Source organism: Egretta garzetta, unplaced genomic scaffold, assembly GCF_000687185.1.
Source record: "Egretta garzetta isolate BGI_Z169 unplaced genomic scaffold, ASM68718v1 scaffold326, whole genome shotgun sequence".
In the NCBI taxonomy this organism is placed as follows: Eukaryota; Metazoa; Chordata; class Aves; order Pelecaniformes; family Ardeidae; genus Egretta; species Egretta garzetta.
In genome coordinates, this window is record NW_009260026.1 from 3,635,398 (window position 1) to 3,661,654 (window position 26,257).

Below are 26,257 nucleotides of genomic sequence, written 5' to 3' on the forward strand. Positions count from 1 at the left end.
TGAGGAGACCGGATCTGATCCAAGGTGTATAATGTTTTAAGTAACTCCCCTGAGAAGAGATTGTGTTTTAAGAAAATGTAAACTTTCAGTGAATGCATCTTTTATCTGTGGAGAAACTGCATCTGAACAACCTGCCTTGATCACTGTGTGTGCTAACGAGTTGTTTGTTTTGTTGCATGGCCTGCTTTGCCGTGGAATTCACAACAGAGAGTAAGTGTATTCTACCCCCTTCCTTCATTCGTTTCATGTGATATTTTAATATGACACATTTTAGACATGTCTTGTCTGATTTTTTTCAGAGCAATGTAGTCACTAAAATCATTCATTCATGAAACTGTCTATAACAAAATCATCCTGAAACTCAGATTGTAAACCCCTTCCCTTTGCTTATTTCTATTTAAAGCATGGTATTCCTTTTTATGACATGTGCTTTGTTTATAGGTCTTCAGCATGTTTCTGGAAACCCTGGTTGATTTCATCATCATTCATAAAGATGACTTGCAGGATTGGCTTTTTGTTCTCCTGACCCAGCTGCTAAAGAAAATGGGAGCAGATTTGCTGGGGTCTGTGCAGGCGAAAGTTCAAAAAGCTCTGGATGTCACCAGGTAGAGTACTTGGATAGCAAATGTTATAGAGATTTGTGCACAATTACAGGAAGGCATCTGATGAACGTTTCAGAAACCCAGCGGTGCCATGTATTTTGGGGACTCAATCTTGATTAATAGGAGAATAAAGAACAACAAAGCTATGTCACAATACTTCAAGCATTGATGTAAAAAGGTCTGTCTTTTATAAATAGGTAACTTTAAAGCATAACATTTAAAATGTGTAACTGATTTATTTTGTTAATTAATTTGGGGTTTTGGTGTGGATGTGCTTTGTTATCCATTTTCTTTTTGATTTATGGAAAAAAAATGTCCAGCACAAGACACTGTGACAGTAAAGTTCAGCTCATCCTGGAAATAGGATAATTAAGAAAGAAGTAGTAGTAATCTGGGAGAAAATAGGATTGAGGAGGGAGAAAGGGAAAAAGAGGAGAGAAATCAAAACCAAATCTCTTAAATCAGAAATTTCTGAGGACAAGATAAACCAGGCTGCCACTAGAGATAGGGGAACAAAGCACAGCCTGAAATGAAGAAGGAATGGACAGGTGTGCCAAAAGCTGGATAAGTGTGCAGTTGATTTAGCTGTTTTCTCTAGTATTACATTGATAATCAGCTAATCATTAGACTTGGGAGTTTCTCTGGTTGATGGTAAGGTTAAGAAGAAGAAAAGCGTGGTAGGTGTTGAAATCTGTTGTGTAAGCTTTAATGTATCGAGTTAATTTAGTCCTGAAAATTTGTTGCATTACGTTTTTGCCTTTGTTTCCCTTGGACAGGGATTCTTTTCCATTTGATCAACAGTTTAACATTTTGATGAGATTTATTGTAGATCAAACCCAAACACCAAACCTGAAGGTCAGTATCAAAAGCCTTTTCACTAAAGCATCAACATGGTTGTCTTAGCTTGCCATGTCAGGCATGCACCATAAAGTATAGAACTCACTATAACTAATTTGAAGTACTGGCATGATGTAGCAATGATATTGGCAACTTTGATTAACTCTCTTGTTCTTCATTTTAATAAATCTAAATATGTTTAAAATAGGGCCCTGTGATGCTTCACAAGTCAGTAAGAGTTGGGCTTTAAGCATGCTGGAATGTATTAGAGTAAAGTTTGGACATGGAAAATTTCTCTTCACCCTGGTCTTGGTGGGAGGAAAATGTGGCTGTGCTGGACAGAAGGGACCAGACCCTGTCTGAACGGCTGGGAAGTTGGGTCCCTAGGCACACCTTAACAAGTGCTTGTTGCACAGATCAGACATAACGTGTGCAGGGCTTGGAGAATAAAACATCAGAACTTTCTGTTACTGAATCCTCCTAAAGGGATACTGTTGTACAGACTGTTTTTCAGGAAGTGGCTGTTTCAAGGCTATAAGAATACTGTAAACTCTGGAAGTCATACACGTTTATCATCTTCCAGAGACAGGAATAGACAAGATGCCAAATGACTCCAGTGTTCTCTTTTCAATCTCCCAAATTCTGGATCTTTTGAGAGTCTAGGATCAGGCGTTTGGCTTGAGACCAAAAGCTATGGTTTGGCATCTGGAACAATTACTGCTGATGGAAACAGCGTGGTGGAGTATTGATTTGCTTATGCAAACGCACAAGCAGACACATGTATTTCAAGCCAGTTCTGATACACCATTCCAGACTCTTACTACGCAAAATTTATCCTGTGTAGAAAGTTGCTTTTGATTTTTGAAACAGACATAGAGACATGTTACAGGGATTTCCCCACCCCCCCATGTGACATGGGTCTTGTCAATCTGTAGTGGTATCTGTTTATTATGGGATAAATCCATTTTTGCCAGCTCATGAGATTAACAAATCCCTTTTCGCTTCCCAGGTGAAAGTTGCTATCCTGAAGTATATTGAGTCCTTGGCAAGACAGATGGATCCAACAGACTTTGTGAACTCCAGTGAGACAAGACTTGCTGTATCTAGAATTATAACTTGGACAACAGAACCAAAGAGCTCAGATGTGAGAAAGGTAAGACAGAATGATGAAGTATTTGCAGTAATTATTGTTCTTCCAAAAAAAAGAACAAAAAACCCAATGAAAACAGTCATAAAGGTAACGAAAAATTCAGCGGTTAAATTGCAATTTAAAAAATGGATTTTACATAACTTACTAACCAAACCAAATTGTGTGTTCAGTAAAGACACTGTTCTGAAGCATGTTTTCATATATTTTTTTTCTAGTAGGTACTTAGTCATGTGACTTTAACTACTATTACAGTGGAAAAAGAGATCATAGTTTGAAAACTTTTTTTCCTGACCTGTCTGGAAATCTCTCTAGGTTTTTGTTTATTTAGGTGAAGGCTCTGTGCTTTGTAGACTTGAATGAAATCTAGCACAACTTCTGAGTTATAATATTGCTAAAATGAAGTAAACAAATCAGTAAGCTGCCAGGGGCTCTCAGCTCTTTTCTTTTAAGAGTTGTGTGTTTATCTCAACCTAGAAAAAGTTGACACATTTAGGTCAGGCCTGGGTAATACAGTTACCTTGTTCTTTATCTTGCTGTAGATACAAGTGCCAGGCAAGCTAAAATGGGCAGTGATACTCATCTCTCCCAAGAGAAAAGTGAGATGTAGTTTTATGTACCTGGCATCTGTAACACAATTTAAAATTACCTTCTCTTCCCAGCCCAGATGTAGAAATAGATTCCAGCCAGAGTTAAAGGCTTTGACATGTACTTGGGTTTAAAAAAAAACAAACAACTTTAAGCATTGTATGAGATTTTTTTACACTCTACATGCACTTAAAATGTTGAATTAATACTAGAATAACATCTTATAATTTTGGAAATAAGGTAATTATTTTTGTAATTAGTGATTATTTGATTCTGAGGAAAAGATCACCGGGTATCAAAGATGCTGCAACTGCAGCATTATCTGACAGCTGACACAAGGCTTCGAAGAAGCTTTTTGGGTGCCTGCTGTTTGCTTTCAGGCATACAGCTGATGGATCTAGAAAAAATGTCTCGTCCTCTTTTCTGAAGACTTTCTGCAGGGGTTATTCACAGCAGTGTGACTGATATATCCTTCTGCAAGATAGTCTATATCAGAAAAAAAGGGTGACTTTAAGTCCTGGACTTAGATCTGGAATATGCATTTCCATTTTGATGCTTCCATGTACAAAGTCAGAAAGAATTAAACAAAGGCAAAGAAGCTGCTTTTTTGTTGCAGTTCAAGTAAGCCTCAAGCAGTTTATTGTGCTGCTGGTCTGCAAGAGGGAGTTGTAATTAATTAAAGTAGAAATAGACATCAAAAAGCAAAATCTCTGCATGTTGCTCAGCAGAAGAAATATTTCACCATTAGGGGTCATCATTGCTGCATGCAAAATTGAATGAAGATTATCTCCAGCAGCTGAAAAAATTGGCTGTTTGCTGTGAAACTGTGGGGTGTGGGGAGTGGGCGTTCACAGTGTTGTGTCCATCCTTCTGTCCGTTTCAAAGACTTGCAGAGCTCTGGCAAAACTTCCAGCAAATTCCACCCGAGCAGTACCTGGGCAAGTGCTTTGTGGGTTGATAAGAGATTACTGAATCTAAACTCTTTTTATTAAACCTGCATGTGGCTTGCATTTGCCTCTGATGCCTGTAGCTTTCAAACAAATTATTACACAGTTAAGCTAACTTTGGCTATGAATGCCCGGGTGATCTGTATTTCATCATACTGTTGCTGTATTATGATTTTATTAAAAACATAGTACAAGCCACGGGCTTTAGAAGAAACACTGCAGCAAAGGATTTATAAGCAATCATTGGCCATTATCTCTGTCAGGACTGTAGTTAACAGACTAATAAATTCATTATGCAGTAATGAACTGGATTATCAAGAGCCAACCCAGACAGGCGAAATGTCCTGAAGAATACAATTAAAAAATTGTCCCCCTTTTTTGAAGACTATAACGTGGGGAAAAAAGTGCCTTTTATATCCAGATGATCCATTTAAGGATCAGAAGATTCTGCCCTCATGAAAGGTATTTATGGTGGCCTTCAAGATCTGAAGTGCAAAGCAGACCATGCATTGTAAACGTCAGAACCTAAAAATGGAGACAGCAGTTGAGGTTATGGGGGAGAAGGAGAAGAACCAATTCGGTCTTCAAATGATCAAAGAACTACAAGAGGCCTGTAAAAGGTGTAAAATAAGGTAATTTTTCAATAGAATCTGGATTTGAGACCACCAGTGCAATCAACTCGGCTCCTGCAAGATGACAAGAGCAAACTTTATTTTTGGTACTGAGGAATCTTGGCTGGCATAGTCCCATCCACATATACTACTGCAGCTGACTGGGTGGAACAGCGATGCTGGTGCTCAGCTGCTTGCAGAGAGAAGTCCAGCAGCCAATGTGGTTCTCACACAGATTTGAGTTACTTGCATTAAGGTAGCATTCAGTAACATCTGTATGTGTGATGGCCATTTTGTTCTGTCTGGATTTTACCTTAGAGCAGATGCAGGTAAAACAAGCCTGCTTGTGCTGGTGGTGGAGCATATAAACGGCCTCAGTCAGTGGAGGGCGGGGTGGGGTGTGTGTGAAGCATGTGGCTGCTGTGTGGATGTGGCAATTAGTCATGCAGATCTGATCCTATGGTAGCAATCAAGGGATCTATTCAAGAAATGGATTATAGTTTCAGTCAATAGTGGGGTTATCGTGTTTTCGTGATTGTCTGTCCATTACTGCTCTTCACCACGTGTGATGGGTCATGGAGGTCCCAGCCCTGTAGTGTTAAGACACTGGAGAAAAATAGAACAAAAAGTGGCATTTAGTCAAAAAACCTGTTTCAAATTGAATGATGCAGCTTTATTAATAAACTTTGCATATTCTTATGATGACTAGTTGAGCACACGTGGGCGTGCTTCACCTGTCTGACACCTCACTTGAACTACAGAGCATGTTTTATAGCTAGTGAAATCAGAAAGAAACTTAGTCAAAGGAAATGCTCTCGTGCATAAAACTGTTTATGTTCTCATATGGAACGATATCTCTAGGTACACATAAGCTCTGTTATCACAAGAAAAACGTGATGTACTTTCTGGAACATACAGTTGATATTACAGAGTGTTACTGACAACATGTCGTGATTCTCTCTCAGGGCAGAAACCATTTAAGCTGCTGATAGTAGCCATAAACTACATACAGTCAAAATTATTGTCAAGCTTTATGTTTAAAATAAGGTGATCTGTAGTGTGTTACAGTAAATATTTGTCTTGTTTTAAAGATTGTTAATACTTACAGGTGTTTACCTTGCATTCAAATTAGGATTTACTTCCTGCAAGCAGTGCTGGAAGAAAGGTGAAAGGCATTTGTCCTCCATGCTGGACAAAAGCCATTGGGTAGGAACAGGTCACGCAGCACTGCGTGGAGACCTGGATGGGATGTGGTTCCAGTGCATGGGGAGCACCTGTTCATAATTTCTGCACATACAGCTGGCTCGCTGCTTTTTCCCCAAGCAGAACGTATCGATAGGCAGGGCACAGATCAGGATTTCAGATAACTGAGCTCTAATTTTGATTGCACTAGTGTCTAACCTTGTGTGATGCGCTTGACTCTCCTCTGCCTTGGTTTATTCCTTTCTGTAACAGGGTGTTAATTCTGATTTTTCTCTGGAAAATGTTTAAGATTTGATTAAATAACTTTATAAAAGCCAGTTAATTACTACACATAAAAGTAACACAAAATGGCAATGCAGATGGTGATGACTGGTCTGAGGACATTAAGTCAGTAACTTCACCATGTTATCACTAATATTGCCAGCAAAGGTCTTGTGCAATCCTCACGTAGGTAGAGTGCTTATTGAATTTGGATGACAGGCTTGGGCTCTGTGTGGGAAAATACTTTGATCTTGGAAAAGAGCCATCAGTTGGAGAATGAAAATGAGAATGAGTCTTCTGATTTGACTGGCCAAAGCCTAAAGAAGCCTCATGTCCAAGGCTCAGGTGAATGGAAACTTTTATTAAGCATGAGTGCTCACATTTGAGGGGGTGGCATCCTCTGTGAGGGCACACAGCATCGTAGTGTTTAGGAGGAGCTTGTACAAGTTGAAGGGGAACAAGGTCTTCTGAGGTAAAGGGCCAATGACATTGCCCACTGTCTTGTTAATCAGCCAAGCTCTGGTCTTTAAGATATATAAAAAGATCTGTGTTGCCTGTTCGTCATTTAGATTACAAATCTCATGGAAGAAGAAATTTTGCCTTTGTGCCAGTTATCCTGCCTGGCCTTTCTGTTGATGAAACATTCCTACAGAAGTTTTATTTTACAAGCCTGAATGCATTTTTACATGTGATGGGCAGCCTCATGTCACGTGCGCATCATGTTCTGCCTTCCACTTATGTAACTGGGAAAACTTTTTCTTTCAACTGTCCCATTCATTACCGGGTTTGCCCAAGCTGCCTTTGAACATAGACAGTAGATGGGACTTGGAAGAAACTAGAACCATAGCAATGAATCAAAAAGCCCAGGAGAGTGCTTGTGTTACTGTGATTTGCATTGAGATGAAGGCTCCCTCACACTACCTAGGGGTAGGGCCCTCCTTCGTTTGGCACCACTGGTTTGCAGGTGAAGTCTAGAGGTGTCCAAAGAAAACAAGTTCGTGATCAGATTTTTTTTTACTAACATTGAGAAACTGTTTCTGAATTATACCAGAATATAAGGAAGATTTCAGAGAGAAAGGTGCAAGTCAACAAATTCTTCCTGTGCTCAAACAGCCAATGAAGATGTATTTACATCTTTAACTAACAGTCCTAGATGTTATTCTCAAGAAATATTGATGTTGTCACTTCGATAAGGAAATCATATCTATCAATAAAGCCCAGAGCAAGTTTGGATAAAATATTGTGATGTCTGTAGGAGGATCGGTGATAGGCAGGAGAGCAAACACTGCTAAGGAAATGAAATTGGGTTCCTTTGCAATGTGATGCCATGAGACCTCCAAAATCTCTCCTGGAGCTTTAATTTTTCCATCCAGGATAAGGCTGATTTGAGCAACAGCTTCACTGTAAAAGCACTCCCAAAGACTCTTAGTGAGCTGAAATGGCATTGTTCATCTTTACTGGTGTTGGGCAATAAACACTGTTGGTCATGGCCTGTTACAGTAGCAATGGCAAAGAGGGTGTTTGCAGAAATGCTTTTGAATGGCAAATTGTTTTAATATTCCCCAGTCGCAGGCCCTTGCCTTTCTGGGTCGGAGGCTTCTTTAGCACTCTTGCAAAATTCCTACACGAGATTTGTGTATCTCATGGACTCCATGAAGAGCCAAGTTACCAGAGACCCAGGCCTTAGGATTTCAGGCTTAAATAGGATTACGTCCATACTGCCTAGGTCAGCCTTTTAGCCAAAGGATATTCCTAAAGAAGTCAAACTCAGCCTAAATGCACAGAACTCCTCCCTTCAGGCATTTAGACATAGTCAGTGTTAGGAAAAATAGTGTAATATATCAAAAAAGGCACTTGGTGGACTTCAGTGTTTACCTGATTTAATGCTATTAGAACAAAAAGGATCTCTGTGTCCTACCTGTGTTTCCAAAATAGTAACCGTCATTTTCTGTTTGTTTTGAATTTGATGCTAGAGAGCTATGAGAGTCCAAATGTTTTTAGTGTACGCAGTGTAAGGAAAACGGCTTTTCCCAACGTTCGTGGCCAGAAAGTCATCACATGCTTGTTGGAAATGTGGTGCTGGGGTAAACTTCCTTAAAATTAATCTCTTTGCTTTATACAGCCTTCTAGTATCCTTTGAGTTGAAAGCAGTTTGCAATATAAGCACATTTTCTCTGTTTGCTTGAAACAGTAAGAATTAGTGCATGGTAATACAAGATAAGAAGAAATTCCTTCATAGAATGTGTATACTCATGCTTATATTATGTGTCTGTGCATAATATGTTTATGTGTATGTGCCGTTTATTTAAACATACACACCCCTACATAGGTGTAGGTGATGTATCTATTTTGAAAATCGAGATTAGAGATGATGCATTGTAGAGTCATCCAATAAATAGACTATAGGCTGTTTTCTCTGCACTGTGATGGATGTCTGCCATACTTATTCTAGCATTTTGAAACGCTGTGTAGATTAAAGTGCATGTTTGCATTACAAATCATCTTACTCCAGTAGCTTTTCTTCGTTCTTAGCTTATATGTGGTAAATTCCCCCTCAGAATTCAGACTTATATCATGCCAGGTTTGTAATAAAAGTTTGTCAGTTGTTAATGAAATGTAACCTTTGTTTCTAGAGCTGAAACCTGTTTTTGCAACAAATGCCATTTTGGAAGGAGCAAAGTTACTCAGGGTTGCCTTCATCCAGTTTGACTTCTGGGGTAACATTTGGCTCTCCAGAAATAATGAACATTTTTTGCCATGGTCTTTGCTGTGCCCAAATCACAAAACAGCACGCATAAGGAGTTGTAATCCATTATAGAACAGTAATCCAAATATGTGATGATTCAGTGCCGCATAGTTTTTGCTGGCATTTGTTTGAGATGCCTTTGACACATGTAATGCAACTATCCATGACTTGTAAAAGCCTTTCATGAAATATTAAGTGTTTGCTGTATAAAACACAATAGCAATGTGGATTTAATCTGTACGTGAATTCTATATTTAAATCTGTTAAACAAGTTCTTCCTTTTCAGGATGTGGATGTAAACAGCATATTCTAATAGAAGTCTTTGGGGAAAACTGTGTGTTTAAAAACTGGTGCTTAAGCTAACAATGCTTTGATTATGTATGAACTGATGAAGCTATTATGCTTCATATTGCTATATCAGCAACATGGATGTCCATACTCATCTGAGTCTAGGCCTGAAAAAGGAACAAGCAGGAGGCTTGGTTTGGTAGATAGTTTGTTAGCTTAGTGCCAGCTAACACTTAATTGTCTACAAACACTCTCAGTAGATGTAAATTAACTCATTTAACACTAGCTATGCTCATCAGAGAATTGAAGTGTTACCCTATGCCAATGTGTCACAAAGCTGCCTAATGAGCAGAGCTGCCTAATGTGTGACTGCCGCCTCTCGATCTCAGTGGATCTGTGTGTGATCTGCAGTTTTGTGTAATTCAGAGTGACATGAGAGAGAGAGCTTCTCTGTTCCAGTGTGCCTTAAGTTATTAAAACCACATTTGCCTTAGACTGGATAGTGAAATGAATGATGCATACAGAATATGATTATGTTTGTCAAAAGTGAGTAAGTGTTCGTGTGGATCTTCCCCAGGCTGATCACATGATAAATGGCATTTGTAGGCAGTGTTGGTCTGATGCCCGGACTGGAGTTAGGAGTTTGCAAGTTCTTGACTGCTTCTTCCTCTGAACTTAGAGACGTCTGCAAGGATAGGTGTGGGCAGATGCAAGCACCTGTTCCCCTACTCCTGGCTGGCCAGATGCAAGTGCAATCTTAGCACAGCACTGCCTAGCCTCTGCACCTCAGCAGAGGTTTTCAGGTGGTTATGGAGGCCACCAGGAGGTTGCCAAAGCAAAGCCTTGTGGGAAGACTAAGGGATGGCTGTAAACCTGAGAGAGGTGGCTGCATTTAATTTTGAGCCAGTGCTGCCCTCTGCTGATAGGAATGTTCTTCTGGTTAAATCAGATACCAATGCTTTTTGTTACATGAAATTAAGCAAGCAACTGATTACAACTATTCTGCAAAAAGATAGCATGTTTAGATGATTTAGTTGAAATCTATGCTTTCTCTAAATAATATCAACTTTCCTGTTTGTTAAACCCAGACCATGCATAGTTGGGTGGGTGAGGATTTGCCAGCTAGGACAACTACAGCTTCCTCAGGGCCCGGTGAAGGAAACTTGGAAGAGAAATGTAAACAGGTAGACTAAAAGCTGTGTGCACTAATCACACTAATTGTGTTTGCAGTCTCAACTGTCTAGCTGTGTAAAAAGATATTGACTGGGAGCCTGAAAAGTGTGTCTGTGAAGTAATTTTTGGCTTTGATGTGCTTTCCTGTTAACTCTCTTGTAGTCCCTCATAAGCAATCAGGGTATGAGGTCCTCTCCTTTTATGGGGCTGCCGGTGTTGTAAGCCCATTGCCAACAGAAGTTTGAGTAACTTGAAAACTGCTTTCATATAGCTTGGGCAACTAGCTGCTTATTCAGCTTGGTCTATTGGACCAACAACAGCAGCAGTCATAAGGCACTTGTATTAAGCTTAGGTCACTGACCACATTTCCTCTCCAAAATCAATGGATTTTTCCAGTTAGCCTTGATCTTTTTGCTTAATGAGCCTAAACCATTTCAAAGAGACTTTATTATAATTCAACCAAGTTGCAGAGGTTAAAGATTTTGATAAATCTGGCCAACACCTGCTGTCTAGGTGGAAACAAAAAACTACAGTTGCTAAAGCTTTTGTGTCCCTTTAGCAGCTGACACTGTTGGACAGCATGAGTTGCATTGACCTAAGTGCGAAACTTCAGGAGCTGCTACCGGCTTGTGGAACCTGATCCCTCACTGCATTGTTAGAAGGAAAATAATGAAGTTACATAAGCGATCCTCTGCAAATGATTCAAGAACCTGGTGTGGAGCCAGACCCCCTCACTAGCATAGTCAGATTCTGAAGGCACTGGAGTTTCTCCAGCTCAAGCCAGCAGAGAACTGCTTCATTAAGATTAGGTAATCTGTAGGGTTTACGTTATATGTCACTGAAAGGAGATGGATTAGTGTTCCACGCTAATGGTACAGGGACACCAAGGCAAGGGAAAATTCAGATGTTACTCTTTCTTCAAACTATACATCATCAAGCACGAGTGTTGCATGGAGAATGTTTGTACGTTCTGTACATAAATAAGTTTTTTTTATTGCTTGCTTTAAATTTATCTACTCCTTGAGTAATCTAATGAAATAAGGACCAAGATTTTCAGAAATGACCAGTGATTCTGAGATTATGAAAATGTTCTCTGGTTTGTCACAAGCTAAAAATCCACAGATTTAAAATTGTTAGAGACATTATCTGTAAAAGATGTCCTTTGACTAGATAAATGTGTGCTAGGTAAATGAAACTTAAAAGGTTACCAAGTATGTCCAGATCTAACTGTTAGACAGGTATAGAAATGCTGCTCCTGATGCTCTTTATTACTGAAATAAAATTTCAGTGTTAGAACTGGGAAGTATTGCAAGAGTGAAACTTGGAACATGTTATAAATGTGATTTCAATCTAGCATGGACCTTCCAGCTTTTGAGGTCAGTGGTAACAGTGTTCTTGATTTTTATGGTAGCAGGGACCAAGACCTTTGTGTGTTAGATCTTAAGTAGGAAATTATGGCTGAACTTTCAAATAATGTCTCTTGCCTGAAATAAACCTAGAAGAGCAGTTGGATGGCCGAGGACTGTTTAAAAAGAACACAGCCAAGGTTAACCCATGTAGCTCTAGTGCTGCTTTTGAGAGCTTTACTGGGGCACCACTCCCAGGCTGTAGTAGTACTTGGCTTTATTTCAAAACACATAGACTACAGGTCTGCTTTCTTTCAGGTCACGTGAAATTGTAAGCATTGTGAGCAACTGTTCAGCACTTCATTCAAAGCCCAATGACTTATTTGCAGGCAACAGCAAAGCTACTGAAGAGCACCGGGTACACAGAATACTGGCAGACACTCCTAAAGACAAGCTGTATTTTGTGCAAAGAGGGAGGGTGGACACAGTCCTATTTTCATTGAAGGCAAAACAAAAAAGTGGAACAAAATTGAAGTGGAGCTGGAACTCCTGTAGCACAACGTTTGTATTATGAGTGTTTGTGTGTCAGGGTTAAACTGTACTAATTAGGTAACTCTGCTTCAAAGTGAAGCCACGGGATCACAAAGTCCCTGGTGGAGCTTTAGTGAAGATTTTGATCAGATCTGTGAGAAGCATCTTGGACCTCTCTGGCACACAAGAAAGTTACCTCCAGAATGTCACGTCGTAGAGTGCGTCTGCTCTTGCAGCCGTTTCGCTCTGTTTGCATAGGAGACCTCCAAGGATTAGTTCTTCCCCATTGATGGGGAGGTGTGTGGGACAAAGGTATCTTAAGTCCTTTTCTGCCTCACTGTGCCTTGGGCAGCTCCTGACTTACCAGTTGATATCTCCAGGTATTCTAGTCTGAGCAATTTCTCAACCTGGGAAACCTTCTTGATCAATTTTCCTGTTTCTCTTTAATCTCAGTGAATGAGATCTGCTTGTTCTGACACAGATCATCTGCATGTCCACTTCCTAACCATCCGGGATATGCATGCCGTTCACAAATGGGAATGAACTTTGGCATGACTTGTCACTTTGTATTCAGCTCAACGTGCTGATTTTTGTTCTGAGATCTCTTGTTTGCAGTAATATTTTTATTACAGAAAATACTATGCTGGTGAAAACTTAAAAGTTCTTGGATCAAAATGGACAGAAATACACGTCCTTGTTGGATACCAGGCAGGCTTCATGGCAGAGTTGCCCAAAACTTCAGGTCAGAGGAGGGTAGAATATGGAGTTAAGAAAGCCATGGGGAAAATTATCTCTCCACTTCTTTCATCCTTAGATCTTTAGTGTGAAGTGAATAATGACATGCTGTGTTTCTGTTCAAGTCAAGGGTTTTGACAGGAGGCAGCATGATCCATCTGGAACGAAGAGCGTGAAGACCTGTTGTTCGTTGCAGCCCTTGGAAACCCATTGGGTGTTGTGTGCCTCAGTTTCTTTGGCCATATGAAAAGGATGTTACTTACAAATTTTCATGGATGGAAAATGTTTTTATATACAAGGCTGTGTTCCTGCAAATTGGGGCTGATAGCAGAAGGAACAGTATAGCTTGAATTGCAATTTGCGCAGTGAAACAATGAGGTACTTTGATTCCCCTTCACTATGAAAGGGTTTTTGTGTACCCAAGTTCATCATCTGCTAAAGGATTCCACTTCACAGGGAACTGCAGATACACTTAATTATTGCAACTTTACAAACACATTATTTACTAAAAACTCCTTTGAACTGATGAGAATGAATGTACAGTTATGAGCAGTGAATTATATTTTTACCCTCTTTGAAGCTTTTTTCCATTTTTAGGAAGTTTTAGAAAGTTCCCGAAAGGGCCAGACAAGTGTCTGCTCTTCCTAAGCCTATATGTATGCTGGACCAAAATAAGCTCATGTGTAAGCTTTGCTTCTTGCTTTGTGAGACTAAGCCACTGCTTTGTATCCACATGTGTATTCTGGAGGTTGATCTATCAATGGCTATACCCCCGTTGGAGAAGATGGTGCTGCAGATCATCAGAGGTCCTTCATCATTGCTTCATTATTTATTGTTCTTTTAATCCATTTTTATATTTTTGTATATTTTTAAGGCAAAGGCAGGAAAGAAAACCAGAATTGGTGCAATTGGCATGGGTTGCATGCTGCCGGGAAAGTATAGTTAGGAACATGTGATGTTAATTATTCTTGCAGAGCTGTACTCTGTGGTTTATTCTGCTTCCATTCCCATTTGATTCCATTTTCTTAGTTCAGGATACGCAGAGCTGTATGTTTGCTAATGGAGTTTGTGGAGGTCCTGGCAGCTATTCTTCCAGGCAGATAGGACAAACCCTGGCTAGTGAAATTAATGGTAAAATTCTCAATTGTTTCAGTGGTACCCTGGTTTCACTTACTAAATTTAGGGAGTCTGGTGGGGTTTAGCCTGTCCATGGATGAGACGAAGGTGGTTCTCACCATCCCAGTAGATCTTCCAGTTGAGATGGAGTTTTCTGTTGCTGAAACAGCCTCGGTGGTGAGACTTGCAAGTTGAGGTGAGAAAACAGAAGCAGGGGTTGTCTGTCTGTCTGAAACAAGCTTATCAGATCCTTAGGAAAAGGAGAGGTTGGGTGGGCAGAGAACTAGTCCCATCTGCACTTAAAATAGAAAGCGTGGGAATGACAAATTGAAGTCCTAGATTCTTCGTACTTACCTGAGCTTCTGGTTTTATTTGTTTCCTGTTAGTTTTTGCAGTAACGTGTTCAACTGAAATGTGTACTGTGTGATGATGGTAGGATTTTCTCAGTAGCTGTGAATAGCTGTATGCTTCACATCTGAGAAGTTAATGATATAAATGCAAAAGTATATTGTAAGCTCTGAGAACTAAAAAGTTAACTATAGCAGTGAGCAATTCCTTATGACACACCACAAGGTATGTGTCAAAAACTTGTCTAGTATGGGAATCTTCTTTTTGAATGAAACACAGATAATTTACTGTAAGGATCATTACCAACAGAATGCATACTCTTTTCAAAGAATAAAAACTGATGGTCTCTTCTTTCTTCTTCTTTTCAGGCAGCACAAATAGTCCTGATTTCTCTCTTTGAATTGAACACTCCCGAGTTTACCATGTTACTTGGTGCCTTGCCAAAAACATTCCAGGATGGTGCTACCAAGCTTCTGCACAACCACCTCAAGAACTCCAGTAACACCAGTGTGGTGAGAGGCCCTTGTCCCTGCGAACAGCAGAGCCCCAAAGGCAGCAGCTCATTGACAAGCCATTGCAGATGCATGATGTTCAGTAGCATGAATTATCTGTAGCTGTTGTCTTGAAGCAATATGGCAATAGAGGCTTCTGTTTGTTGCTTTTATAGGGACCGTTAAAACAGAAAACTCAGTTATTTTTAAATTTAATATAATCATAACCAGTACAGATTAAAAAAAAATAAAATCCTGAGAAGCACATGAAAGTTGGTGGGGTTTGTACTTCCAGTTTGCTTCTGAAAATCCTGCCAGTAACGACCTTTTGGTTAAAACAGAGACCCTGATGCCACAGATTTTCTGGACTTAACTGCTATTATTGAAAGCAGTTTAATAACAGATACATTGTCTACTCATTGCAGGCTCTTCGATGTGACCTACAAGGTCTCCTCAGTTTACACCTATTATCTTATGTTTTGGTTTTACATGAAACTCTTGCATATTTTTATTTCTCTGAAGGAATATGTTAGAGGATTTAAGTGTGCTTCTAAACTTCTTTTCCCCCCAGAGCAGCAAGGATTAGGGTATTTTTTGCCTTTTTAATGTGGAAATCTTGTGAAACTGGCTGGAATTTGAACCCTCCTATCTTTGCACTTCCACAGGGACAAGTAGACCTTTGTGTAAGCTAGAACTGCAGCATTAGGCTTCCAGGCAAATGGACTGGATTCTCTAGTACCTTCGATCTTGTCTGAAGAAAGTCAGAATTGGGGAGCAATTTCCACTCATTTTGCTGTGGTATAAATGGTTGTGCAGGCCAGTGGAAAAATAAGTTAGATTGCTTGCTTAGGCTTGTAACAAGCACAATCGGAATGCTTTAGACAATGCAGAAAATAGCTGCATAATTAAATTGCTAAATTACCAGGGTAATGGTCTGCATATTTGGGAGCCTGGAAAATAGTATCCGAGAAGCTGGGTAACCTGGTGGATTGATAAACCACCTCTCTGGCAATATTTGCAAGCCGTATGTGTTGCATAGTTAAAATTGCAGGTTCTGTGGATTGTAGCAAAGTGCACGTGTGCTTTCTTATCCTCAGAGTGGTACCTTCAAGAACATATTAATGAGTATGTGAACCATGGCTGCAGATTTTTAGGTCAAGAGCCAGAACCAAAACTGCACTAAGCTTGTCTAACACAAACAAAGGCGATATTTGGACCTGTTGTTATTGTGTACTCCTGCCTGTGCATTGCACCATGTTACTAATCCCTGTCTTCCTGCTTCTGTGCTAGGGTTCCCCCAGCAATACCCTCGGTCGGACTCCTTCCCGTCACTCCAGCAGCAGAACCAGCCCCTTGACTTCACCTACCAACTGTTCCCACGGTGGACTGTCTCCAAGGTAATGTGGCAGGCTAATTAAACCACTTGCAAAATATTGAAGGATTTCAACACTGAGTGTGCATTTGCAGAATATGACTCAGTTTGAAAGCAAAAACAAGACCAAAAGTTTATAGTAGATTGCTCCAAAGAAACAGGGCTTGAACGTGTTAATACATGGTTGGTGATTGACTTCAGTGTTCCAGTCCTCATGTTATCTGTCTAATCTTAATGTCTTTTCTTATAATATTAATTTTCTTTCATAACTAGGCCTTCTCCAGAATCATATTTGTGGGTTCAATAAAGGTAATATTAAATGGCAGCATTAGAAATGAGGTCTTGTTGAGGTTGCAAATATCACAAAGTATATGACTTTCAGATCAAGGTTTTCAGATTGTGTCTATTTTTTAGGTGTGCCCTTGTGATCTGTAATTCATCTGACTGTAGAACAGCACTTTGTGCTGCTGAGACAAGTACTGCATCTCCTGTTGCCCTCTTAGCTTTGTGAGGGTGCAGAACAAGTAGAGGTGGTGACTGTTTCAATGCTGAATACCTTTCAAATCACCCTCCTGGCTGCTCACCAGTAGAATAGTGGCCTGATCCTTCGGGCAGCAGGTCTATTGCAACCAGGTGTTTTGCTGAAACTACAGATGCTACCCTAGAATATATTGGTCCATTCCAAAACCTTTTTCTGTGTAGATGTGGACTCCTGGATATTTGGGATGTACATGTTTCACACCATGAAAACTTAGAGCAGAGAAGACAGGAATTTAAACAGTGTGCTCTGGGACCATAGAAATATCGGAGGAAAGTGTTAGGTTCTTACCTGGACAAGTTTGATTCACGCTGGGAAAGCTAAAAAGCTGCTGCTCTTGTCTGCCTGCCCTGCCTCTCCATAGGAGGCCACTTCCCTTTGCCATAGAAGACATAGAAGGAATCATTTTGGGTGAGGACTGCAGTAATTTACACTGAAATCTGTTGATCATCCATGTTGTGACCTGCTAAACCCTATCTGGAGGGATGCTTAGGCATGTGAGTTCCCATGTGTTAGGAAAAACACAGGCTTTTAACCTTTTATGAGTAGTTATACTAATTCCAGGAGCATATGAGGAGCACATGGGGTTTCCTGAGAAAATTTTTGATATCTGACTAGTCTTTGTGACCCCTAAATCTGCTGTAATCCAAAACTAGATGGAGAGGGTGCAAGACAAGGTCGAGTTGCCTATTGCGAGTTTTTCAACAAAGGTTTCATTAAGAAATTAAGTGGTAGAATTTCAGGGGAATGGTTCCAACTGTGTTGCTTCCTTTTTGACTAGATTGAGCATTGTTTCCCTGCTGATTTCTGTCATGGGAAATTATAAACATTGTGGTTTTGCTGGACACGTTTGCACGTGGCACCTATTTTATAAATCCATGACCTTTTTACCATGTGTTTTGGGTTTTGCTGTTGGGACAGAAGTGTGTTTTGCCACTACACTCACTGCTTTTCAGTCTTTCCATTCTTCTCATCTCTTGATGTCGGGGTGCACATATCAAAATATTGGTTAAAGCATACAGTGTGCACTTCTTACTTTGTTGTTGCTGTTGTTTTTTAGCATTTTGGGTTTAGGAACAGGAGGTTTTTCCCCATGTGATATCTAATCAAGGACTAATTACGGCGTGTAATTCCAGAGCATTCTGCCATTAAGTTGTCAAGACCTAAACTGCCACTAGTGCAGTGGTCCAGGCATTTTCTTTAGAAAACAAAAATTTCTTCAATTTTCTATGGAGTTTATTCAAGAGTGATGTGTAAAAGTTACTCTTCAATGATAGGTGAAGGTGGAAGCTTTTGTAAAAGCACTTCAAAATATTCAGGGTGGAAGTTCTGCTTTTTTGGTGAGTGATCTCTGAGCAGTAGCTGCAGACTTTTACCATGTGCAGAAAAGGCAGCGGCAAGTACTGCAAATCGGTGGCAGCAGCTTCTGATACTCTGCTGGACTGCATCCTTCTTGCAAATGTCTTGTGTAGGACAATTTGAGCATGGTACTGACTTACAGAACAAGGGAGAATTTAGCTCTGTTTCTGAAGTGCGTGTGGTCGTCCTTCTTTCAGAAAAAAGGCTTTGAAAGATGTGCTAGCAGGTTACAGGAAGTAGGGTATGCTGCCGTATTGCAGGTGTTGGTGTAGGTGCTTGTATCAGGTTTCCATTACAAATGCTTGTCATTTGCTATTCATCAGTGGTGTAAAATGTCACTTTTCTCTCTAAAAACTCAGAAAATGAGCACACCCAAATCGTTCAGATAGTGTAAAAGGATGAAGATTCCCACTGTTTCTCTGTCTATCCCTCTGCTGAAACTAGGCTTGGCTTTACATTTTTATGGGACCCATTGCCAAAGGGTTGTACCAAGTTGTGTTTGTCCGTTGCTTCTCGGGGTGCTCCATGTGCAGGCCCTGCTTACCATGTCTGTGCCTGTCTTGTACAGACAGCCTGAGTGCAGTCAGTTGAAGGATTATCTCCAGTTCTTAATGCCAGCTTTGGTGTTGAAGATTATACTTTTCTTAAAAATTTTTTCTTCGTGCACAGATTGGAGGAATCGTATCTAGAAATGTATATGTTCTGGGTGCTGGGATATGTGTAGAAAGGATAGTTTGGGTCCTGTAGGAATATCAAAATGCTGCTAAGCTTAGCTGCTCTCCCATATTACTAATGGTTTGTGGACAATATCCTCAATACTAATCAGCAAGGCTTCACTGGTACTGACTTTCTGTAGTATGTTCGTATGGCACTGCCATTAGGTCACATTACATCTTCCATATTATTGCCATCACAACTGAATTCCAGACAACCAATTTTTTTTTTTTTTTTTTTTTTTTTTTTTTTTTTTTTTTTTTTTTTTTTGTTTTGTTTGGATGTATTTGTGTATACGTGTGTGTGAGCTCTCTGTATAGGTTTTGAATGTTTTGGCTGAACTGGACTTTGATGCAAACAGCTAATTTGCCTATCCAGATGATAACATCTGCTTAAGTATCCCATGATATTAGTGTCTTCAGAAGGGTAATTTTCAGAAGGTGCTTTCAGGGCCTTGGGCAGAGTCCTTCCATTCTCCTGCTTTCATTTGCTCCATCCAGTTCTGCTTCATGATCGATAGAACACATCCGCTGCATCTGTGAGTTACTTCTGCATTTGTACCTGCTTTTTTTACCTGCTTTTTTTTGTCTTGACATTTTTAATTTTGGGGGAGAGGAGTTATGGAGGAAAAGAGGTGTTTTCTGAAGAAGAGAAGCAGGGGAGGGCACTTAGGAAGACTGAAAATAATAGGAAAAAAAACAGATTCTAGGCAAGGCTCAGGTGAATGGCTTGAGTTTGTGTTGGACAATCTTCTGAGATTTAGTAGATTATGTAGCATGACAAAAAGGGAAACACTAAGTTGTGAAGTCCTCCAGTGTAGGAACACCATCCTGAATGGCAAATGAACTACTGTAAACTCACATGTTACATTCAGGTTGTGAATTTTAACCTAGAATTCTGTAGACGTATTTGAAGGAATATCAAATGAATGTTTGTCCTACTGTTTCTGCCTTTATTAGTAGCCCAGAAACCTGTGAATAGTACTAGTTATTAGAAAACCCAAATTTAGTCCTTCAAACATCTCCAGGGGAAATGCATAAAAATAAAAGGCTAACAGTTTTATTTGGCTATGTAAGTCTATGTGCTTGTTTTTCCACTGACAATAGAAAATACCATTAAAACCAAAATTTGACAGTTTCAGTATTAAGTTGAGCAAGTCAGGGCATGGAAAAAGAATTAAAATAAGCCATCCACCTTACACAGTAAGGACAAGCCTGCGTTGTTTGGTGGCCTGTTTGCAAGTAGGTGAGACCTGAGCTGGGAGATTTCTGATCAGCAGCCTGGGTGTGTGGTGTATTTCTGCAATAGTTGCATGTAATAGCTATGGGGTTTGATTGCTGGTTAACGAGTGAATTTCTTGACACCACTTTTCAGAGGAGTTTTCAGCTGGCTTTGCTGGTGTTTGCACTGGAGCAATTCCTGACTTTTTCGCCACTTCTGATCTTGCAATATCTTTCACTTGTGTATCACAAATGTGACTTTCCGAGGCAGTGTACTTAAACTTAATAGAAACAAAGCAGTGTCCTGAATACTCCACCAGCTCAAGCATCTATATTCTCATTTAGAAGATGATTTTGAAAACCCATGTACCATAAAGGGAACAGGACAAAAGCAAAGGTTAGACAAATTGGCACAGGGATGGATGCCTTCACCTGATGGCGCACGATCAAACAGTAACCAGAAGGGGCTTGTGGAAGTTTGAGGAGAGATCTGAATTGACTTGGAGGCTGGTTTCATCCAGTCTTTCTAGGTTAGTCTGCTGAGACCTGGGTCAAGTCCCCAATTTACATTATATGTTTACACTCTGGACTGACTTTCACTTGCTGCATTTTTGGGATCAGTTTGAATCTGGTGAAATAGGATCAGATCTTAAGCACTGCAAAGGTTTGCTGATTGTGTAGGGCCTGATTGCAGGCTCTCACAGAGGCACCAGGAGCCAAACTTGACAAGCTACCTTTGTGTGTCTGATAAAAATATCAACTCCAACTTTCCTTTCTTCCAGGGAAATCCTGTTGCTCGCAAATGCCTGCTCAGAGTTCGAATACAGATGCATGGTCAGAGATTGTTTACTTAGAGCATTTTCAGAGTTGTTTATAGAGGCTATATCCATTTGTAAAATTTACTGGTTAGTACAAACAGGGACTATTTTTGTGTGAACCATATCATTATGTTAGGAATAAAAGTGGAAATAAATAATAAAGGCCAAAACAGTGATTTGTGAGGCTCAATGGAGTATTCTTGTTTAATTTTGTTTCTATTAATTTTTTTCTCTCTCTCCAAGGCAGCATGACAGCACTAAGCCACTCAGATTATAGTTTCTTTTTTTCCCCCCCTCCCTCTCCTTTCTCTGTTTTCTCTCTTTCGTTTCTCCTCTGATCACGGCAGTCGGTTCTGGGGTTGGAGTGCAGATGGGCTGTCGAAGCACCCCCCTCCCCTTTCTCAGCCTAACTCCATCCCCACTGCTCCTTCCCACAAGACTTTCAGACGCTCTTACTCTCCCAGGTAACAAGCTACCTGTTAAACCAACTTGTCTGAGATGTCACAGTATTATTTACCTTTCACACCGTGGGATTTGTTCAAATGTGGTAAATGATTTGCGGAGGCTTTGGTCAGAAAAGGAAAAAACTATGATGATAGCTTTCAGAGAGTGGAGGTGGTAGACAGCTGCTTGTTTGCTGCTTGGGGAAGATGCAGCATGCAAGTGGAAAAAAATTGAAGTGGATTTTTTTTTTCCAGACTCTTCTTCCCCAACAGGTTCCTGAATGGGTGTACGATTCACAGTTGGTTTCCAATGCAGAACACAGTTATTGAGCACTTTCAGCAGGCACTGGTTGTGCTATGATAGGATGGGCAAGGTCTTTCAACTTGCCTATACTGTGCAAGCAGTACATGAGTACTTTCAACAGGCAAATACAGCTCAGTGGTGATTTCACATCTGCTGTAGTGAATACCCATAGGACAATGAGGACAAAGCTTGCATATATGATTTTGCCAGCTGCTTGTACAGTGTGACTGTGGAACATCTTAGAAATTTGTAGTATTGAAATTAAAATTGTCCTTACCACAAGATTTAAAGCTTATTGATTGCTAATTTTGACATCTCTTACTCCTCCTGTGCCCTCGTGTTTTGTTCCAATCTGAATACAGATCTTTAATCATTATAGTGGACTAAAGCTATATACTGGTTTTAATCAAAAAAACCTTCTGAATACAAATTTAATTTGTGAGACCTCAAGACCTCTATGTTAAACTCATTGGATTTTTTTTTTTTAAGTTTATACCCTGACAACAGGCTTTCTGTAGACATGGTTTCTCCTGACTTAAATATACCTGTTACCTGAGGAAGGATTATATAAAGTCTTTCCTCGGAACAGGAAGTTCCTAATGAAAAACTATTGAAAGAAAATCAAACATTGTTCTTTGAGAGCTCAAAATCTGAGAATCTGCGACGCCTGAGAGGGGAAAGTAGCATCCTATTGTCCATACCTCTGAATACTTGCAGAATTAAAATTTTAAATCAATGTTCTGACTCTTTTAGGACACTAAGCTATCTGTGGAAGAGATCCATGTAGAGTTTTGGAGGTAAAGTAGTTGAGAATTTTTTCCTCCTTCCATTAGCTGACACCAAGGTTTGGAATAGTTTGACGTATATTCCAGGCTGGAGCCTGAAAGTGCAAGGAAGTGGGTTACTGTGTACTGCTTGAGGATGCTAAACTGTTGATTAACTGTTGATTACTTACACATAGTTTGGATTGGAAACTGAATAATAGTTTATGGAAGTAAAAAGTGTTTTATGTCATACTAGAAAGCTGCCAAATTCTATCTTGATAAACTTGTAGAGAGCTGCATTGTTTTAGTGCAGCAAAAGAGGGAAAATAATGTTGTGACATCCCTAAAACGCCGCTCATCTCTACTCACTTCTTATTCATCCTGTGACTTTCCTCTAGTTTTCTGCATGGGTCATAATTTTTTTTCCCTTTTGTGCCTTTTCTTTTTCCTGAAAGGTGGGTGTAGTTTCATTTTATTTTTTATTCCCCGCATTGTGTTGTCTGTGAAGTATTCTGGCACACATACTGTCAATAGACATGTGTGTTCACATGTAGAGTTTTTGTTCATGTAGAACACAGCCATAATGTGATCTCCTGCACAGGCTTACTCTTGACATATGAAACCACTGGATTATTTAGATTTTTGTTAAAATGTCGGTTTGTTCTTTGAAAAATGCATCAAATCAGTGGCTCTTTGAGAAATTGCCTTAGTCCTTTAGCATTGCAGATTCTGTTCTTTGATCTATTCTTTGGTAGCAGTCTAGGGCAAAACTCATCCCTGAGGAAAGAAGTGATGATTTTAGCAGAAGATTTAGTGTCAGTGTATCTGTGATTATTTCTCAGTTTTTGCCATGGATTTCATTGTGTGACCTTTGGTGAGTCATGGCATCTCTTGGTGTGGGTACATGGGTATAGTCACATAGTCATAACCGTATTGAATGGCGGTTTCATTGCTCACTTAAATATTGTACGAGTAACCCCTTAAGATCTATGAATTAAACGTGCTTGAGCTCAAGATTAATATTTTTGAAATCATACGAAACAAAGGTGGTTCTATCCCTGCCTGATACTTATAAAGAATCTAAAAACTGCCTTCACTTTTATCTGGAAAGCCATCACAGTGCATTAGTGTCATTCAGCTGTCTGAAAAGCCCTAAACACTTTGACTGCCATAGGTTTATAAACAGCTTTTGTTTCCTGGTCTTGGTCTGTTCTTTAAGTGATTTCTCCTTCTCCCTGGCCTGACAGACACTGTTTAAAGTTGGGGAGTTGTTCTTTGGTTTCTTTGCCAGAATATGATGGCACTGATGCTTGTGTGATCATAGAATGAGCACGTTGCTTGGGAGCTGGGGATTATGGCTATTTTCAGTGTGCTAATCCCAAAGGAATTGGGCAGCACCAATCTTATCATCCATCTGAAGTTCTTGAATTTCTTCCAGAAAAAAAGTGGGTTTAGATATTTAACATCCTACTTCTAGTTCTATTGAAAATAATAGCTGTGTACCCAGGATTCAGAAGGGACTTTCTGGTTTTTATTTTTTTCCCCACCCACCTCACAGGGAATCTTTCTTTTGTGGAACAGGAACACAGCTCTTTGTTCAGCTGTCCTCCTCCAAGCCCATCCTGTCATCCTTCCCCAACTGTTAAGAAATAGTAATTCACCCCTGTAGAGAGCCGCTTCTTGCCATTTATTGACAAACAACTTGATGTAAATGTCTCAAATTCTTTTGGTTTATTTGCTTCTGGCTCCACTAAGATCCGAGACTCCCCCAGAGAAGTTGTTCTCAGTTACTGGGTCACTTCATTAAATCTCTCTTGGAAAACTGATTTTCCTGCAAACTCAACTTCTTCTCCTAGATAGAGCAAAGCCCTGCCAATAATGACTTTTCATTTTATTCAAGCTTGTAGGAGCGTCTCTTAAGCCACATCTTTTCATATCATCTGCCCTTGCATGCCAGGCATTTTTTTATGGAACTGAATTTTGGATAACTCCTCAAGGAATCCCAAAACTTGCATGGCTTTATGCTGCTGAGGAATTTCTGAGAAACAGTCCGCAAGAAAGCATCAGATTTGAGTGAGAGAATTCCCAAACTTAGGTTCAATACTGAAATACAATACTGAAATACAAGTGGTTTTGGTTTTAGTACTCTATAAATGAAAATGGGACACGTTAGTCTAAGGTTTATGTCAAGATACATTTTCCTCTCCATTTAAATCTGTCACATTTGAATCCATTGATAGAATATATTTGATATATTATGGAACTTAAGTTTCACTGACTTCATTTCCACCAGCTGTCACAACCCTTTGAGTTCTCATAGTGATTGATTTTCTTTATTTTCCTCTTTAAATAACACCATTACCATGCTGGGGATAGGGATTTTGGTTTGCAAAAGCTAGCACACTCACTGCTGTTGAATCTAACAAACAGTGGACCTGATTTCCCCTCACAGCAATGTTACACCACTGATTGCAGTGAAGCTTCTCCTAGACTTAGCCCTGTTTGAGGGGAGGCTCAGACCCGAAGTCTGCTTTGATTCCATCCATGTTTTGTTACAAGTCACTGTTAGAAAGGGTACACCAAATCATCTGTCTTCGACTTGGCATTTTGTTTTTGTTTTTTTCTTTTTTTTTTTTTAAGTCAAAAGCAGATTCCAATTTCATATGTAACATTTCATATACGTTTGGTCTTTAGTATGCTGGATTATGACACGGAGAACCTAAATTCTGATGAAATCTACAGCTCTCTTCGTGGAGTCACAGAAGCGATTGAAAAATTTAGTTTCCGTAGTCAAGAGGACCTGAATGAGCCAATCAAACGTGATGGAAAGAAAGACTGTGACATTGTAAGTATCCAATTGACTAATGTCTCCAGATAGGTGAAACTTTAAAACATTGTGTTCAAACCCAGTTTTGGATTGTTAGTGAACAAAAATTCCTGCTGTATTCTTGCAAGTGTCTTCAGCTTATTGGTTGCTAGCTTCTTATACCTAAGTTATGGGGTCCCACTACTGTAGTCCCTTGCTCCCTTTGAACTCTAGCCTCCTGTGAAACATGCTCGCTGGGCTTCTGTGGGAGTCTCATGTACGAAGGAGACAGTGCTAGTGTTCCTCAGGCTCAGCATGGCTCAGTGAGGGCTTTTTCATGGACTGTGTGTAGTCAGGTCTGTAATGGGAAATGTTAGTTCTTAAAATGCATGAGTGGTTTCCCTCACAGGCTTATTACTTTGTATATAGGAAGCACCCATAATCACTTTGAGTGCACAAGCCGTGTGGTACCTTACGCTGCACGAATGGTTACAGAATTATCTACCATGTGAGATGCCATTTGTTTTAATTAAATATATGGACTTAAAGATTTTATGTGAATCTTAAATGATGAACCATATGGGTCCCTTCCAACTTGAGATATTCTATGACAGTTTTGCTTCCTATATGGACAAACAAGTTTAGATTAGTTGATTAAGTTAGCCTTCAAAGCTAAAAATCTTGGTCTGAGATTTTTCTTTGGGACTCTTCTATTGCTCATTTCCTGTTGGCTTGCTAAGCCTTATCCAGTCTCCTCTATCAGTGGGTTGTGATGTTTCATGAGGAGGATGTTGCTTTTGCTTCCTTTTCCTTTCTTAACAAATTGGTCCATGTTCCAGAGCTTATGATCTTTGCCAGCTTGCGCAGTTTTAGCAATATTAGATTTAGGAACGTTAGCATAGCATAGGGGCAAACCCTATGATCATGAGATTTTTGGAAGAGTTGTACT

The 26,257-nt window shown here is 39.8% G+C and overlaps 1 protein-coding gene across 15 annotated transcripts in view; it reads left to right on the forward strand.

The window, feature by feature from the left end:
• CLASP1 (cytoplasmic linker associated protein 1) overlaps window positions 1–26,257 on the forward strand; it is a 176,481-nt gene that overhangs the window by 126,894 nt on the left and 23,330 nt on the right. For all 15 annotated transcript variants that reach the window (XR_004842286.1, XM_035896290.1, XM_035896292.1 and 12 more), the window contains 6 exons: window positions 442–605; window positions 1,379–1,457; window positions 2,449–2,592; window positions 14,848–14,991; window positions 16,261–16,367; window positions 25,197–25,347. Coding sequence is in view for 14 of the 15 variants with exons in the window: in XM_035896290.1 (XP_035752183.1) it covers window positions 442–605; window positions 1,379–1,457; window positions 2,449–2,592; window positions 14,848–14,991; window positions 16,261–16,367; window positions 25,197–25,347 (789 nt within the window). In the remaining variant the exon portion in view is untranslated. The remainder of the gene's footprint in view (window positions 1–441; window positions 606–1,378; window positions 1,458–2,448; window positions 2,593–14,847; window positions 14,992–16,260; window positions 16,368–25,196; window positions 25,348–26,257) is intronic.